Source organism: Marmota flaviventris, chromosome 13 (genome assembly GCF_047511675.1).
Source record: "Marmota flaviventris isolate mMarFla1 chromosome 13, mMarFla1.hap1, whole genome shotgun sequence".
In the NCBI taxonomy this organism is placed as follows: Eukaryota; Metazoa; Chordata; class Mammalia; order Rodentia; family Sciuridae; genus Marmota; species Marmota flaviventris.
In genome coordinates, this window is record NC_092510.1 from 40,792,325 (window position 1) to 40,810,826 (window position 18,502).

At 32.0% G+C, this 18,502-nt stretch overlaps 1 protein-coding gene across 3 annotated transcripts in view; it reads left to right on the top strand.

Moving 5' to 3' along the window:
• Jak2 (Janus kinase 2) overlaps positions 1 to 18,502 on the top strand; it is a 132,703-nt gene that overhangs the window by 102,369 nt on the left and 11,832 nt on the right. For all 3 annotated transcript variants that reach the window (XM_071600612.1, XM_071600613.1, XM_027943074.2), the window contains exons 17-20: positions 1,478 to 1,629; positions 1,778 to 1,928; positions 2,750 to 2,886; positions 14,985 to 15,174. In XM_071600612.1, coding sequence (XP_071456713.1) covers positions 1,478 to 1,629; positions 1,778 to 1,928; positions 2,750 to 2,886; positions 14,985 to 15,174 — 630 coding nt within the window. The remainder of the gene's footprint in view (positions 1 to 1,477; positions 1,630 to 1,777; positions 1,929 to 2,749; positions 2,887 to 14,984; positions 15,175 to 18,502) is intronic.

Sequence of the window (18,502 nt, forward strand, 5' to 3'; positions counted from 1 at the left end):
GAGATTTTATTTCATTTTAATTTGAAATTTTCTAATATTATTCATTGAGCCATGGTAAATGTTTAAAATCTCCCTTTCTCTAGTTACTTTTAAAAAACTTTTTGTTTGAAAAGAGATATTATCCAGCTTGAGATCTCATTTAATTATTTGGCTAATTCTGACATTTAATAACTCTTCTTTAAAAAGCCTTTTTTTGTGTGTCTGTTAATCTTCTGTTTACACAGTAAGTTAATAGTAAAAGTTTCAAAGAGTTGAGATTTTTTGGGGGGGCGGGGGTGGTGGTAGTATCCAAATAATATTATAATTGTATTTCATTATCTTAGCTAAATTTCTAATGAAATGTTCTAATTTAGAATCTAAAATGATCAATTTTTTTGGAATTGATGTACAGTATCTTACTTGATCTAGTAGTACTTAAACTTGATGGCTTATCCAAAAGTGAAGACAGCAATAATAGTATAGACAATAATAATAGTATAGACAATAATAATAGTATAGGGCAGAAAATCTTATAGGGTCTTAGATCTGGCACTCAAGGAAGTTTTACCCTTTCCCATGGGAGATAAAGATAGAGAAAAAATATATTCATATGATGAAGGGGAGGGGAATTGATGTCCTCTTTATTCTTGATTATACAGCAAAAATATTCACATTGCTTTACCAAAATATACTAAAAGATATAATAGTGTATTATTATGTATATACAATCTATTCATCTACCTGTGCCAGAATATCAGAGGATAGAGTTATATTGCTTCTTCTTTCTTTGAATATCATCTTTCTGTTGCAGTCATGGACCATAGAAACTTTACTTTAGAACTTCCATGATCTGAGCAGAAAACAATTTATCAATACCTAGAATATTTTAGTATAATTTAGTCATTCACTTCATGTTATGGTAAATGTCTGTTGATCCTTGTTTATCTGAAAGTCAGGATGGCCAGTGCTAATAAATCATTCAATCATTTAACAACACTTTCAATTTAACAGCACTTTCAATCATTTAACAACACATTTACTATTTTCACATTATAAAGAAAAATTTTAAATATCAGGAAGTATTTAGGGCAAATTTTATAGTTTTTTAAGCAAATTTTTTTGAAAGGTGAACTAATGGGAAGAGATAGAGAAAGCAGTATGCCATTTGAGATGCTACGGTTTAATGCAAAGAAGTTTAAGTGATAAGGAATTCCTTGTATAGGATTCTAATGCTGTCCATTCTGCTAACAAATTGTGTAACTTTTTGACAAATTAGTCAGTTTTGTTCATCTCAATATTGTCATTGTAAAAGCTGTAATATTGAATTTGATTATCTCAAATGTACCTTCCAAGCTTATGCAAGTGTGAGCATGAGCATTCCCCCTCCAACAAAATAAGACTCAATTATTCAAATAAATTTGAAAACTATTTGCATGTAAAACACTGGTTTATTTCTGGGGATTATTAACTATTATACTTTGTTCCTATCATTTAAAAGTTCTTCAGGAGAGAATACCGTGGGTACCACCTGAATGCATTGAAAATCCTAAAAATCTAAATTTGGCAACAGACAAGTGGAGTTTTGGTACCACTTTATGGGAAATCTGCAGTGGAGGAGATAAGCCTCTGAATGCTCTGGATTCTCAAAGAGTAAGTTGATACAGACTGACTCTAGAATGACTTTGTGATCCTTCATGTTTCTTCCAGATGATTTGATATTTCTCAACACATTAATTTTAATAAGAATGTTGTATATCATTATACAATTTATTTTCAGCATTTTGTTTTTTAATTGTAGAAGCTACAGTTTTATGAAGATAGGCATCAGCTTCCTGCACCAAAGTGGACAGAATTAGCAAACCTTATAAATAATTGCATGGATTATGAACCAGATTTTAGGCCTTCTTTCAGAGCCATTATACGAGATCTTAACAGTTTATTTACTCCAGGTATGTATTGATTAAGTCATCATACTGATCACTATCTTTCTTTGTTGTATTTAATAAACTTTATTAATTCTGCAATCCCTATCAAAAAGTTTTATGATGTCTTCTAGGCATTCTTAAGTTATATGATTTCTCATGCTTTATACATATTTTGATCTCCTTGATTGGGTAGTCTTTTATTTTTTAAAAATGCCTTTTATTCTTCAGTAACTTCATTTTTTGTTTGTTTGCTCATTTGAAAAGGAAAAAGAAACAGAATTTATTACATGCCCACAACATGGGAGTATTAGACTCCAACTTAATTTTAGTTTGCCAGGTAATGAGAAGCATGTTTATTTGGGTTGTACAAATGTTTATTTGACTACATTGCTTTTTTAAATATTAGTTCTTTAGGTTTTCAACTGGTTTCTGTATATTTTATTAATGATTGATCTTCTAAACATGAAGTGAATTTGGTTTTGGTTGTTCTTATCTGCTTTAAAATATTGAGCTAAATACACATGTATTTTCCCCATGGGTACTTCCTGCTTCAGTCCTACTCACCATTCTCACCACAAAAATCAGAATATATACCTTATTTTTTAAATATTAAAATTACCTATTTTGTAAAATAATCATTCATTCTTTGTAAAATATTTCTTGAAAGTGAATCAGATATGAGTAATAAGTAAAGGCTCTATTAAGATAATCTAACCATTTGCATTTTCTTATATCATTTAGTATTTCTAACTCACTCTTATTATTTTGTCAGCTTGAATGTGTATCAGTTTAATGCAGAGAATGTATTTGCCAACTTAAGATGATGTTTTTATGTATTTCTCCAGATTATGAACTATTAACAGAAAATGACATGCTACCAAACATGAGGATTGGTGCCCTAGGGTTTTCTGGTGCATTTGAAGACAGAGACCCTACACAATTTGAAGAGAGACATTTGAAATTTCTACAGCAACTTGGCAAGGTATCTTAAGTTTTTCAAATAGAGTATAGCATTTTATGTGAGAATAAGAAAGGCTTTTAAGAGTATCTAAAGTTCACTTTACATAAACATTTTAAGGGGTGTTTTTAGAATAAAGGCTTAGTTGTCTGACATGTTCTGTGAAATAAAGAACTGAAGGAAAGAAATGAAGAACTTCTCAGAGCCTTTATCGTGTAATATGCAATGAACATCTTCAAGAGGATATTGGGCAGTAATTTCCAAATTGATTTGATTGTGGGACTCTTGCTTGACTTAACTACATTAATACTTTTCTGTTTGTTCCTTATTTGTAAAATAGTCTAGGTATTGGGGTATATTGGTTATCTATTGCTGTATAACAAATTAACCTGAAGCATAGCAGCTGCAGACAAATATTTATTATCTCCAGTTTCTGTGAGTCAGGAACCTGGCAACAATTTAGCTATTCAAGGTATTAGGCCTCACAGTCTCATCTTAAGCCTCTACTAGGGGAAGAACTACTTCCAAACTCAGTCACATGGCCATTGAAAGCCTCAGATCTTATTTCTTGATTCCTTACAAGGACCTCTCCACAGGGCTGCCTCATAATAGAGCAGCTAAGAGCAGAACCAAGGTGGGAGCCATGGTCTTTTTACAACATAGTATCAGAGAGCACATCATCATACTCTTGCAATATTTTCTTCTTCACAAGTGAGTCAAGAAATCTAGTTCACATGCTAAAGGAAGAGATGTTATGTAAGAACATGAATACTGGAAGGTGAGGATCATTGAGAAATATCTCAGAGTCCTCCAACAAACTAGCTGACTTTAGCCTCATTATATGTCACTAGAACCAATTTCTTGGTAGTATGTAATGTGTCTAAACTTAATTAGACCATAGAAGACTTTTCAATGTCCCTCTCAATTATTTATTGTCATTTTATTGAAAGTGTTTTCTAGAACAATTTGGGGAATGATTCCTTAGATACAATAATAAATCTCTTTATTTTTTGACAAGAAAAATTGAGGTATAGAGAAGTTAAATAATTGGCCAGTGGTTATATAGCAAGATAGTAGCAGATGTGATGTGAGCCTTTGTTTCCCTACTTCTAATTCCATGCTATTTCTTCTGTCCATTTCTTCTTTGATTTTTATTTTTTTGGGGGGTGTAAATATGCTTCAGTTATATAGGCATCTTCTAGTGTCTTTCTGTGGCAAATCATATATTGTGCCATTAAGACATAAAATTATTTTTTTTTCTACTCAGAGGTTTTATTTTGATCACATGGCAAAAGTCTAAATGATTAATGTAAAAGGCAGAAATTAATGCAGTATGACTTATTCATGGATTTATTGTTGAATACATCTCAATTTGTTGTTAGTTGTAGACAGATATTTTCATGTCCATAAACACTAGTCATTGGAACATTTGATCATAATTTTTGGTGTCAAAATCCTGAGAGCCTTAAAATTATTTTACCTATGATTCTGAACAATTCAATTTCTCTTGTCCCTAGATAAAGCCTTTAATAGGTATTATTATCTCTCTTAGAAATTTTTGTTTTGGTAGAGTACAAAGAAAGTTTTAGAAATAAAAGTTTAATTTATTTGAAGTAAAGGGAAGAAATCTAGTGAAATTTCATTGTACTCAGTTGAAAGTGATATTTTCAATTAGCTTTTTAATTTTCTTCTTATACCTCTTCTTAATATGAACATGAATATGTGAATATTTGTATGATTAAGACCCTTTCTATATTAATTAGCTTGATTAAAGTAATCATTTCACACTGTATACATATATATTTAATCATCATGTTATATAACTTAAATATACACAATTTTTATTTGCCAGTTTTACCTTAATAAAACTGAAGACAAAACAACAGCAACAACAACAAAAGACCTTTCTTGACTTTCTAGGAAAAAAGTATTTCAAATTCTAGAATCTAAAGTGAAAAATCATGGTTGCTATTAGAATCAGATTTTTTTCAATCTAAAGAGCACTCTAGGAACTAGACAGCCTTGGAAGAAAGTATGATAAGATTGTATTCTTTTTAAATTCCATGCTGATCACAGTTTCTAAGATTTTCTTAAGATGTGATTGGAACAAATGTCAACGTTACTTATTTTATACATATTTGTGACTTATTTTATACATATTTGTGATATGCTTGATTGTTGTTTAATTTTGAGATAGTTTATAGCTTCCTTAATGCAAGTTGCTTTTCACATAAAATTCCATTAACATGGCCCTTACATACTTTTGGTCATACATGGATGGATGGCTCTTACATACTTTTGGTCATAATTTGCAAGGATGTAAGACTAGTGATGTAGCTCAGTGGTAGAGTATTTGCCTAGGATGCGTGAGGCCCCAAAAATAAAAAATAAAAATTTTTGCAAAAGAATGCAACACTGTGTTATTATTTAGTACTTAGTGAGAGTTGGTTTAGAATTACCCAGAAAATATTCCTAAGTGAAACAGGCCTGTAGTAAATTGTGATATACCTGTTTGTATCAAAATATTATAAAATTATTTTTAGGAATATTTTCTGGTATTGTTAGGGTATGTTTCTGTTTTTAGAAAATTTCCATTTTGTAAGTGTTCCTCACAATCTCATATTTGTTATCAACAATCTCAATATTTGTAATAATTCAAACTCAGCTGGATATAAGTATATTTCTGTATTACTAAAATATTTTATAAGAGAATTAATATTTAGGCACATATGCCAATTATGGACATGTGACATATTTTTCTATATATTGCTTAGAAAAAGTAACTACATTGATAAAGCTACCCTTCAGTAGTTCAATAAGTACCTTTTGGCTTACTGTGCACTTATTCAGATTACTCTTATTTAGTTTAAAATCTGATGATTTTCATTATTTTCTAAAGTAATGGATATTTGAGCTTTCTTAAAACATAATTAAAATTTTCCCTTTCTTATTTACCTGATTAGAGAGGTAATAAAAATTATGTATTTCCCTGTTATTCAGGCATGTCTGTGTTAAATATTAATGGACTTTTTCATAGCTGATGATTAAGACCAATTTAGAGACAGAAATGAATTAGGAAGTATGAATTAGGAGGTTTTCAAATAGTTCTGTTATCCATACTTCACCTGAAGTTTTCAGCTATGGTTTGAAAATAGAAATAGACTAGAAAATGTACATGTTATAGCATCTGTTTGTTCCTTTAAAAACAGAGATTTTCATCTCAAATCAGGGCAGGACTTTAGTGATTGTTTGCAGTTTTTCTAATCATAAAGTAAGTAACATTAAAGATAAATTGAAACTTTCTAAAACCATTGAAGGGGCTGGGGATGTGGCTCAAGCGGTAGCGCGCTCGCCTGGCATGCGTGCGGCCCGGGTTCGATCCTCGGCACCACATACAAACAAAGATGTTGTGCCCGCTGAAAACTGAAAAAAAAAAAAAACAAATAAATATTGAAATTCTCTCTCTCTAAAAATAAATAAATAAATAAAAATAAAACTATTGAAAACAAGGAAAAAACTTTTGAAGAGTGCTATAATCTTTATGTTTGTTTTTTCAAAACTTCCTTTATGATAGATCTAGCAGTAAAATTTATAGTATCTCTCCCACATCATCTGTTTTGTATTCTTTAAACAACTAAACTTTTGAATTGTTTTTCTTTTTAAACTGTGTTCAGTGTCTTATTCCTGAATAAAAAGGAAATAGAAATTTATATTTATGTCCTATTTTTATATTCTATTTCCAATTAGGAAATAGGAACTTCCTCAAATACTAAGCCATATGGGTATTGCCTGTTACTATCATCAATGCCATAAAGCTTTTCCTGCATGTCTCTAGCTTGTCATTGATTTTCCCTTTTCTGGAAGCTTCTGGCATTTTTTTTTTTTTGCCCAAAAATTTAATTACTAATCATATACTCTTTTGTTTTTTATTTGATCTTGTTTTTCTTTGCTTCTTTTGTCTTTAATTTATAAAAGAAAGCTCCTTTAGCCCTAACACATAAGCACACAAGTTAGTCAGATACTGAGGTAAAACAGTCCACGTATATGGTTCGAATTCAGCAATGCATACTGGTACTTAAGAAATAGACATAAAAAGAAGACATCAAAACATCACTGATTTAAATAACAAACAGGAAGAATCAACAGACAGAATTATAAAGTTTGTTTTCTTTGTTAAAAATATTTTTTCTAGTTATGAAAATGATGTGTACTTATTATTGGAGAAATTGGAAAATAAAAATGCCTTCTCTTTGTTCATCTCTGTGTACCCACATAATAGTTCCTTTCAAATAGAATCATTATATGTATATAGTTCTCTGTCTTGCTATTTTTCATTTATTATATTATCAAAATTTTTATTAATACTCTTTGAAACCTAATTTTTAAAGTATTATGCCATAATTTATAGCATTCCTTGTTATTATAATTTTAATTCTTCTAAAAACATTTAAAAATTTTACATAACTATTTGAGTTTAAATTCATTTAAGCATGCTATAAATAAACCAAGGAAAGTATTTTTTATATAATACTCTTGTAAAAAGAGCTAAGAAACTATTTTGAAGCCTTTCTTCTGCCACATGAATTCTAATGAACTAATGCCTAACATATGTTCTTTACATCCTTTACCTTCTTGCCTTAATTTAAACCTAGCTTTTTAAAAATCCTTTTTATTGTCTATCCCTCTGTGGTATAGATCTAGAATTTAGAGATCTGTATACCTTACGGCTACCACTTTGAAACTATCATCAAAACTCTTAATCTTTTCTGAATATGATTGTTATTCTTCCTTCTTACCATCACTGGCTAACATTTTGTTTCACAATCCTTGAGTACTTTGGGTGTTCATTATTTTCTTCACTTTACTTCCTGCATGAATGCCCAACCAATGCCTTTTTAAAACGTCTCAACTTTCCTACCCTGTGTCTGTATTAGATGAGAGTACTTTGAACTCTGTAATCCCCTATAATAACCTTGCTGATGGAATTTCAGAACCTGAAGTCTCCTCGTCTAATTACCAACAGATGCTTCTACTTTGTATCTTTTGACTCTTCTCAATTTACACTAAAAAAATAGCATGGGTATTGCTAATATCTTTGACACTCACTTTCCTCTTTTTTTTTTTAATGGTATGGATTGAAACCATGGTGCTCTAAAACTGAGCTAAACCGTAGGCCCTTTTCATTTTTTAAAATTTTGAGACAAGATGTTGCTAAATTGCTGAGGCTTTTGCCTTTTGCCTCAGTCTCTTAAGTCACTGGGATTACAGCATGTACTATCAAGCCCAGCTGACACTGTCCTCCTTTTAAAGCCTGTTAGCCACCTTCTAGATTTAACTGACTCCTTTCCTTGTTGAGTAGATTTCTGGGTGGACTACTGAAATTACTTTCACATATATCTGCAGTTATATCACCCTCTTCCCCTTGACTATCAGATTCACTTTCCCGGTTATTTCCTAGTATAGTGAAAATACAGTTCTGATTTTTTTCTTATTTATGCTTCTCTCTCTCAAATGCTATAAGAAAAAAAATAGTTATAAATGTTTATCTCCATTTAGAACTAATTTCCAGACTAGGTACTTAAGATTCTTTTAGTGATGGTTATTTTATTCTCCCTTACATGGTTTCTTCTTTGGTTCCATCCATTCCCTTCTGGTTTTCTATTCTACTTATTGTCTTTGTCCTCAGCATTTGGCTTCCCCTTATTCTTCTAAAAGAAAATGGAGGTGTTCCAAATTAAAACAGCAAGATTGATTTTTGTCACTCAAATTGACAAACAATAGAAAAAAATATAGTGGCCAGTGTTAGCAAAGATAGGATAAACACTTTCCCACTTTTCATCATAACAGAATTTAGTAAACTTTTCTAGAGAGTTTCTGATGCAGTAGATATGAAGGGCCTTTGAAATACCCCTATCTTTTGAACAGCTAATTCTTAAGTATCCTCTGTAAAGTTGTACACAGATATTTATGAATAAGTGTATCATTGCAATGACATGAATGTGCTTTAAAATCTTGTCTTAGTGTACATTGTTTATAATTTTAAAAATTAGTATATTTACCTAACAGTATACAATAATTAAAAATCAAGAAAATATGTATTTTGAAGGAATATATAATGTTATTGGAAAATAAAATTTTTAACATTGTTAAGTAAGGGGAAAGGATATAAAATTCTTATTTCCCACTTTTGCTTTTTATAAGCACCCTTTGGAATAATTTCTGGCATTGGTAATATGAAGTAGATATTTTATTATCTTCCATTTTTAAAAAGGAAAAAACATATTCACAGAGGTAAGTGAGTTGTCTGAGGTCACAAAGGGAATATATAGTACACCAAGATTCTAGCTCCAGTCTGCCTGACTGGAGAGTATCAGGTTTTAACCACTTCTCTATGGCCTTTCAAACTATGTAACTAGAGATCTAACTTTAAAAAAAATAAAATTTGTTTTAATTTGTTATACATGACAGTGATATGTATTTGTGCACTATAATTTATCATTTTTCTGAGTATATATCTGAGTAGAATCTGAGTAGAATCAGATTGGTCATGCAGTCATGTGTGAGTGTGTGTGTGTGTGTGTGTGTGTGTGTGTGTGTATGTATATGTATTACATAAGGTAATAATGTCTGTTTCATTCTACTATTTCTCCTATCCCCATATTCCTTCCCTTCCCCTCCCTTCACTCCCCTCTACTTAATCTAAGGTAACTCTATTCTTCCCTAAAGTATCCCCTTATTGTGAATTAGCATCCGCATATTAGAGAAAACATTCCGCCTTTGGTTTTGTGGGATTGCCTTATTTTGCTTAGCATGATATTTTCCAACTCCGAGCATTTACTGGCAAATACCATACTTTCACTCTTCTTTAAAGCTTAGTAATATTCCATTATATGTACCACATTTTCTTTATCCATTCTTCTATTGAGGGACACCTAGGTTGGTTCCATAATCTAGCTATTGTGCATTGAGCTGCCATAAGCATTGAGATGGCTGCGTTATTGTAGTATCGTTGATTCTAAGTAGTTTGGGTATAAAACAAGTAGTGGGATAGCTGGATCAAATGGTGCTTTCATTCTGAGTTTTCTGAGGAATCTCCATACTGCTTTCCATAGTGGTTGCAACAATTTTCATTCCCACCAGTAATGTATGAGTGTACCTTTTTCACCACATCCTCGCCAACATTTATTGTTGCCTGTATTCCTGATAATTGCCATTCTGACCGGAGAGACATGAAATCTCAGTTTACTTTTGATTTATGTTTCTCTGATTGCTAGAAATGTTGAAACTTTTTTAATATATTTGTTGATTGATTGAATTTCTTCTTCTGTGAAGTATCTGTTCAGTTCCTTAGTCCATTTATTGATTGGGTTATTTGGTTTTTTTTTTTTTTTTTTTTTTGGTGTTAGGTTTTTTGAGTTCTTTATATATCCTAGAGATTAGTGCTTTATTTGAGGTGCATGTAGTAAAGATTTTCTCCCAATCTGTAGGCTCTCTCCTCACATTATTGATTGTTTCCTTTGCTGAGAAGAAGCTTTTTAGTTTGAATTCATCCTATTTATTGATTCTTGGTTTTACTTCTTGTGCTTTAGGGGTCTTGTTATGGAAGTCAGATCCTAGGTCAACATGGTGAAGATTTGAGCCTACTTTTTCTTCTGTTAGGTGCAGGGACTGTGTTCTAGTGCCTAAGTCTTTGATCCACTTTGAGTTGATTTTTGTGCAGGCTGAGAGGTAGAGGTTTAATTTCATTTTACTGCATATGGATTTCCAGTTTTGCCAGCACCATTTGTTGAATAAGCTGGAGAAAACTTGAGTGAATGTTTTTGGCACCTTTGTCTAGTATGAGATAACTGTATTTATGTGGGGTTTTCTTTGTGTCTTCTATTCTGTACCATTGGTCTACTTGTCTCTTTTGTTGCCAATACCATACTGTGTTTTGTTACCATAGCTCTGTAGTATAGTTTAAGGTCTGGTATTGTAATGCCTCCTGCTTCACTTTTTTTTTTTTTTTTTTTTTGCTAAGGATTATTTTGGCTATCCTGGGTCTGTTATTTTCCCAAATGAACTTTATGATTGTTTTTTCTATTTCCATGAAGAATGTCATTGGATTTTAATAAGAATTGCATTAAATCTGTATAATGCTTTTGGTAGTATGGTCATTTTGACCATATTAATTTTGCCTATCCAGGATCATGGGAGGTCTTTTTCATCTTCTAAGGTTTTCTTCAATTTATTTTCTTAGTGTTCTGTAGTTTTCACTTTAGAGGTCTTTCACCTCTTTTGTTAGATTGATTCTCAGATATTTTATTTTTTTAGACTATTGTGAATGGGGTAGTTTTCCTTATTTCTCTTTCAGTGGATTCATTGTTGATATATAGGGATATGTTTGATTTATGGATATTAATTTTATATTCTTCTACTTTGCTGAATTCATTTATTAGTTTAAAAAGTTTCCAGGTGGAACTTTTTGGATCTTCTAGATATAGAATCATGTCATCAGCAAATAGTCATAGTTTGAGTTCTTCTTTACCTATTTGTATCCTTTTAATTTCTTTCTTCTAATTGCTCTGGCTAGAGTTTCAAGCATGATGTTGAATAGAAATGGTGAAAGAGAACATCTTTTTCTTTTTCCAGTTTTTAGAGGGAATGCTTTCAATTTTCCTCCATTTAAAATGATGCTGCCCTTGGGTTTAGCATATATAGCTTTTACAATGTTGAGGTATGTTCCTACTATCCCTAGTTTTTCTAGTGTTTTGAAGTTGAATGGATACTGTATTTTGTCAAATACTTCTTCTGCATCTGTTGAGATGATCATATAATTTTTGTTTTTAAGTCTATTAGTATGATGTATAACATTTATTGACTTGCATATGTTGAACCAACTCTGCATCACTGGGGAGAACCACACTTGATCATGGTGCACTATCTTTTTAATATGTTTTTATATGTGATTTGACAGAATTTCATTGAGAATTTTCGCATCTATGTTCATCAAGGATATTGATCTTTCCTTGATGTATCTTTTTCTGGTTTTGGTATGAGGGTGTATTTGCCTCATAGAATGAGTTTGGAAGGTTTTTCTTCCTTTCTATTTCATGGAATACTTCGAGGAGTATTAGTATTAATTCTTTGAAGGTCTTGTAGAAGTTGACTAAGAATTTGTCTGATCCTGAGCTTTTTTTGGTTGGTAGGCTTTTGATGGTGTTTTCTGTTTCATTACTTGAAATTGATCTGCTTAAACTGTGTATGACCTCCTCATTCAGTTTGTCTCTAAAAATTTGTTGATGTCTTTGATATTTTCTATTTTATTGGAGTATAATTTTTCAAAATAGTTTCTAATTATCTTCTGAATTTCAGATGTGTATGTTGTGACATTTCCTTCTTCATCTTGTATTTTAGTAATTTGAGTTTTCTCTTTGTTAGTATTGCTAGGGGTTTATCTTTTTTATTTATTTTTTCAAAGAGCCAACTTTTTGTTTTGTCATTTTTCCCCAATTATTTCTTTTTTTCAATTTCACTGATTTTATCTCTGATCATAATTATTTCTTATCTTCTACTGCTTTTGGTATTGATTTGTTCTTCTTTTTCCAGGGCTTTGAGATGTAATGTTAGGTCATTTATTTGTTGACTTTTTATTTTTTTAGTGAATGAGCTCAATGCAGTAAACTTGCCTCTTAGTACTGCCTTCGTAGTGTCCCAGAGATTTTGATATGTTGTTCTGGTGTTGTCATTTACCTCTAAGAATTTTTTAAAATTTCATCCATGATTTCTTCTACTATCCTTTTGTTTGTTATTCAATAATGTATTATTTAGTTTCCATTTGTTAGAGTAGCTTCTATTTTTTATTTTATTTTTGACTTCTAGTTTTATCCCATTGTAATCTGGTAGAATGCAGGGTATTATTTCCTTTTTTTTTTTTTTTTTTTGTATTTACGAAGAGTTGCTTTGTGGCATAAAATATGGTCTATATGTATAAAATTATAACAGACCCACACCAAGACACATTATAATGAGAATACGTAACCCAAAGAATAAGTATAAAATCTTAAAGGCTGTGAGAGAAAAAAAAAATCAAATTATGTTTAAGAGGAAACCAATTCAGATCTCAACTGATTCCTCAACCCAGACCCTCAGATATAGGAGGTTCTGGAATAATATATTTCAAGTTCTGAAAGAAAATGAATGCCATCCAAAAATTTTATATCCAGCAAGTTAAGTTTCAGATTTGAAGATGAAATTAAAACCTTCCATAATAAACAAAAATTAAAAGAATTTACAACTAAAAAGCCTCTACTACAGAAAATTCTCAACACAGTATTCCATAAGGGTGAAGTGAAAAAAAAATGAAAACCAGCAAAGGGAGGAACTACACTAAAGGAATATTCAGCCAAAGGAGAAACTAAGTCAAATTAAAAACTAGAAATAAATCAAAATGACTGGGAATACAAATCATATCTCAATAATAACCTTGAGTGTAAATGGCCCAAATTCAATAATCAAAAGAAAGAGACTGGCAGATTGGATTAAAAAGCAAGACTCAACAATATGCTGTCTCCAAGAGACTCACTTCATAAGCAAAGACATCCACAGACTGGGAAAGGATGGGAAAAAAGATATCACTCATATGGATTGTGAAAACATGCAGGGGTTTCCATCCTCATTTCAGATAAAGTGGACTTCAAGTCAAAGTTAATCAGAAGGTACAAAGAAGGACATTTCATTCTACTTAAGGAAAGTATATATCAGCAAGAAATAACAATTATAAATATTTATGTTCCAACCAATGGAGCATCTGTGTACATCTAACAAACCCTTCTCAAGTTCAAGAATCAAATAGACCACAACACAATAATACTGGGCAAATTTAACACACCTCTCTCACTCCTAGACAGATCTTCCAAACAAAACCTATATAAAGAAACTATAGAACTAAATAATACAATAAATAATTTAGACATAACAGACATATATATAGAATATTCCATCCATCAACAAGTGAATATACTTTCTCCTCAGCAGCACATGGCTCCTTCTCTAAAATAGAGATCTAACTTTGAGCCTACATTGGTCTTGGTTTTTAAAAAGTTGACATCAAGTATATAACTGAAAATTAGTCACTCATATAGTCTTGTAGCTCAAGAACTAACTATATTCTTTAAGAATACAGTAATATTCAAAATACATGAATTTGATTAATATACAAATTATATACTTTAATTTTATATGTTGACATACCAATTCTACATAAATAACTTGAGTCTAAGTAAAAGGAGAATGAATTTCTTAAAGGCTACTCTCTTTTAAAAAAATGTAGGAACATCCCCATAAGTTAAAAATTTATTTTCTTAAATAGATCAGATTCTGTATTTAGTGCTTGGGTTGCTATAGCAGAATACTCTGGACTGGGTAGTTTAAACAACAGTTTATTTCTCACAATTCTGAAGGATAGAAAATCCAAGATAAAACTTCCAGCAGAGTTTGTTTTCTGGTGAAGTGTCTTTTTCTAGCTTTCAAAGGCACCTGCTTAGTGTGTCCTCCCATGGGATAGAAAGTTCTAGTGTTTCTTCCAGCTCTTTTTAGGGCACTAGCCTATTTACATTAGGACCCACTCTAAGACTTCATTTAAATTTCATTACTTCCTCACAAGGCCTTATCTCCAAATACAGTCACATTGGGGATTAGGGTTCCTGGTAAACTTTGAGACAGTGTAGGCATTCAGTTTGTAACAGACCCTTATTTCATCCAGATCACTTAGATGATATCACAGATACATTCTGAAGAAATTCTTTCTGAAAGTTAGTTACAGAAATATAATAACTCTCTGGCGTGTCCTTTGGCTTAAAATTATTAATTAATTAGTAATTAATGTTTATCCTTTTTTAAAATGTCTTTTTGAAATAGTTTGCATTTTAGCCTATATAATTTCTTTTGAAAAAATTAAATATATAGGTTTACTACCCACTTGTTGAGATAATATTTCCTTTTCTTGCTCTGCAATCTGCCTAATGTTAGCTTAGAGATATGTCTACTAATTCCAGCTACTAGGATTTCCTGTATAATTAGAATTCATTAGTAATTTGTCTGAAAAATTTGAGATTTCTATTTTAATGGAGTGTGTTGTTTAGGGTAATTTTGGGAGTGTGGAGATGTGCCGGTATGATCCTCTACAGGACAACACTGGGGAAGTGGTGGCTGTAAAAAAACTCCAACACAGTACTGAGGAGCATCTCAGAGACTTTGAAAGAGAAATTGAAATCCTGAAATCTCTGCAGCATGACAACATTGTAAAGTACAAAGGCGTATGCTACAGTGCTGGTATGTTGAACATTGAAACCTATTTTAAACTGAAATTTTGTTTTTGACATCCTAGGTAATCAAAACACTTAATGTTTTAAGATCTGGACTTAGCATATGACAATGACAATGCCCATAGACAGATACATACTATAGAGATGGTGCATGGTAGTCATGGGCTATAACTACAGGAAGTCTTTGGCTTGATTAATCATTCTCCTCACCACTTGCTTAAATTTAACAAGAATTTCTTTTTTTAAAAAAATCTTTCCTTATATTTTCTATCAAAAGATTATTAAATTACATGATTTTGTTCAATACAAATGAGGAAAATTAAAGTTGTCTTATCAGCTTATTTTATTTTTTAGGCTCTCATTAATTTAAAAATACATTTAAATTGTATCTCAGTGTAAAAAGTAACATCGAACTTTACATATCTTATTGATAACAAGTCGGGTTATAGAACACAAATGATATAAATAAATCTCCAACATGTTTTTTAAGCCTAAAATTACCATACAATTTTAGTACACCAGCTTGATATAATGCTCTTTTTTCTTACACACTTGTATACCTGGAAGATATGAACACATTAATAGCACCACAATTACATTGATGTTTTTATATTAACCAGATTTAGCTTTTAAAGAAATAACATAGTACAATATTGAAAAATAACAGTTGTTGTTTAACCATAGTTATATATTTTTTAATTTCTTTTAAGATTACTTGCTAAAAAAAAAAAAACTTACACATATAACCAATTTATATAGACCTTTTTATCACTTACTTAAACCCTCTTATTTACTTAATCATGGAGACTCTCTTATCCAGAAACACATTTTTCCTCTATTAAATCCATACCTAGATGCTTTTAATTTTTTTCATCTGTTAATCTTCTTTTCTGTTCACATTTTGAAACAATACTTATAAATTTTTGAATTTAAGCAGATTATTTCATAGACACCAACATTTTATTAGTGTCCTTTTTTTTAAACACCTATAAAAATTTAAAGACATCTTTACTTTTATTTGTTTACCCAATTTAAATTGAACCATTTGAATCACGTGAATCAAAGATATTTGGATCCATTTTTTAATTTTTTTTATAAGCGCTCCTCATATATCTGCCAATCTTTATATCATGGTCATTACATATGGACATAAGCACATACAGACATACAACACATAACACAAGTGTAACACATAACACAATAGTAATAGTAATAGTAAGGCCTTGTAGCTTTTTTGTTTTCATTTGAAATCTCCATCGCAATGTTTAAAAAAAGTCCACAGTTGATCGAAAATAGAACTTATCAGAAAAACATTAACTTAAGTCTGTAGGATCAAAATCATGAGCTCAAAAAAAAAAAAAAAATACAGAATCTAAGAAAAAGCAAGAGTCCTAAAAAAGATGACTGGCCAGTAATTAGTAGATGTCAGATCAGGCTGGGCAGGCAGCAACCAAAGTTGGCAGATTTAAAAGGGCCACTGAACAGGCTTTATTGAGATATCACTCCTGGGCGGAACTCAATCAGACCCACAGAGGGACAGGGGAAGGGTCTGAGGAGAAACCGAGTGGAAGCTTGACCGGACTGGACTTTTATGGGGCTTACAGCAGGAAGGGAAGGGCTTGGGACAGGAAAAGGTGTCTCTAGTGTCCCTTGCCTCCTTGCAGTTGGTCAGGGGAGTTGGCTGAACTCCAGGATTGGACAGGCGTTAGTCAGGAGATCTGGCTGATTGACAGGTGTTTCTGCCGGCATCTGATTGATGTTCAAAGCAGCGCGGGCTGCTTTGTTCTAAGTTGCCACTAAGTCTCCACCAAGTCGCTGCCACCAAGTTGCTGCCACCGACCTAACAGTAAATACCATACAATTTACTTTTTGGTTTGGTCTAGTTTGAGTTCAGGTAAAAAGGCACTTTTACTCTTTTTTTTCCTTGGGCCTCAGATCTGTCTCCTACTGAACTCCAGGCTTCTTCTATTTGCATTTCAATTTAAATCCTGCCTGAGTTCTGGAAGGAGCAAGAAAAACTGGAATTCTGAGGAGAAGCCTCATGCCTAAGGAATTTTAACCATAAGTCACAATTTTCAGGTTGGGATGTTGAAAATTAAGATACAAGTTTAAGATGCAATTCTCAAAATTTCATACCTTTACATCTTTCTACACTAGAAAAACTTGCTCACACAAAACTGAAAATAGGATCTTTCTTGATAATATAAAAGCCACCATCAGAAGAAGTTCCTTCAGGATCATTAAGCTACTTCCCTTGTTCTGAAGTTCCTAAAGTAGTATTAAGTTACATTAAATCACTTGAAAAAAATTTCAAAAGAGAACCACACACTACCATGTATATCCAAAATTAAGCTTTGAAAATTTCCAAGATTGTTGCTATTCAATGTCATTTCAATAAGCCAGACCAACGTCCCAATCCAACACTTTCTTTTCCTGAATCTTACACACTGAGGGGAACAGATATCATATCATAATTTATTATCCTTGCCCAAGTTAATGTACTGGTACACCTAGTGAAATCTTTTCAGGCTACCCAGTTCAAAAATTGATGAAAAAATAAAACTAAATGATTGGGAGTTACTTGCCAACTTGGAAGTAGAGTTCTTTAATTTTCCTTCGTAAGTATTTAAGTTTTCTAGCATGAACTATCTGAAATCAAAAACTAAACAATTACTTAAACCCAACTTTTAACTGCAAGATTGTGCAATGCTTTAGAAACCCATTCAGATACCTGATTGTTACAATAAAAAAATCATCTTTTAGATACACATTTAGCCAAGATCATCCCCAAGAAACAATCTATAATATCAACACATTACTGCATTCATTGTCCCTTTTTTAAGTAGACAGAGGTGGAGTAATCCTTAAAGTGCAGGTAAGGAAGAGGGAGATCCCCAAAGCAAAATCACTTTGGCAGCTGCTGGGAGTCCCTCAGTCCTTTTACTTACAGGATTAGTTCCTCTGATTTGGTCCAACCCCAGGCACCAGGCACTCTCCATATCTCCTAACTTTTCAGTAGTCAGCTCCCAAAAACGTTAATCCTCTGCTTGCAGTTGTCTCCAGTGCTAGGCTTCCCCAAGAAGGGAGAGTGGGGACTCCTCTAAAGTCCCCTCTGGGGTGCCAAAACTTGTGACTGAAAATTCGGTTCCTGCTCTTGAAGCCAATTAATGCCAATTTAATAATGAGGACAGGGTCTTGTGAAAAAGAAAAAGCGAGGTATCAAAGTTCTTAGATCCCCAGCAGGCATTTCCCTCTGCAGTGGGTGCACTCAAGCGAACTAAGGGAAGAAAAGAAAACACTGCTTCCCTAATCTCGCTTAACAAAGGGGAATAAAG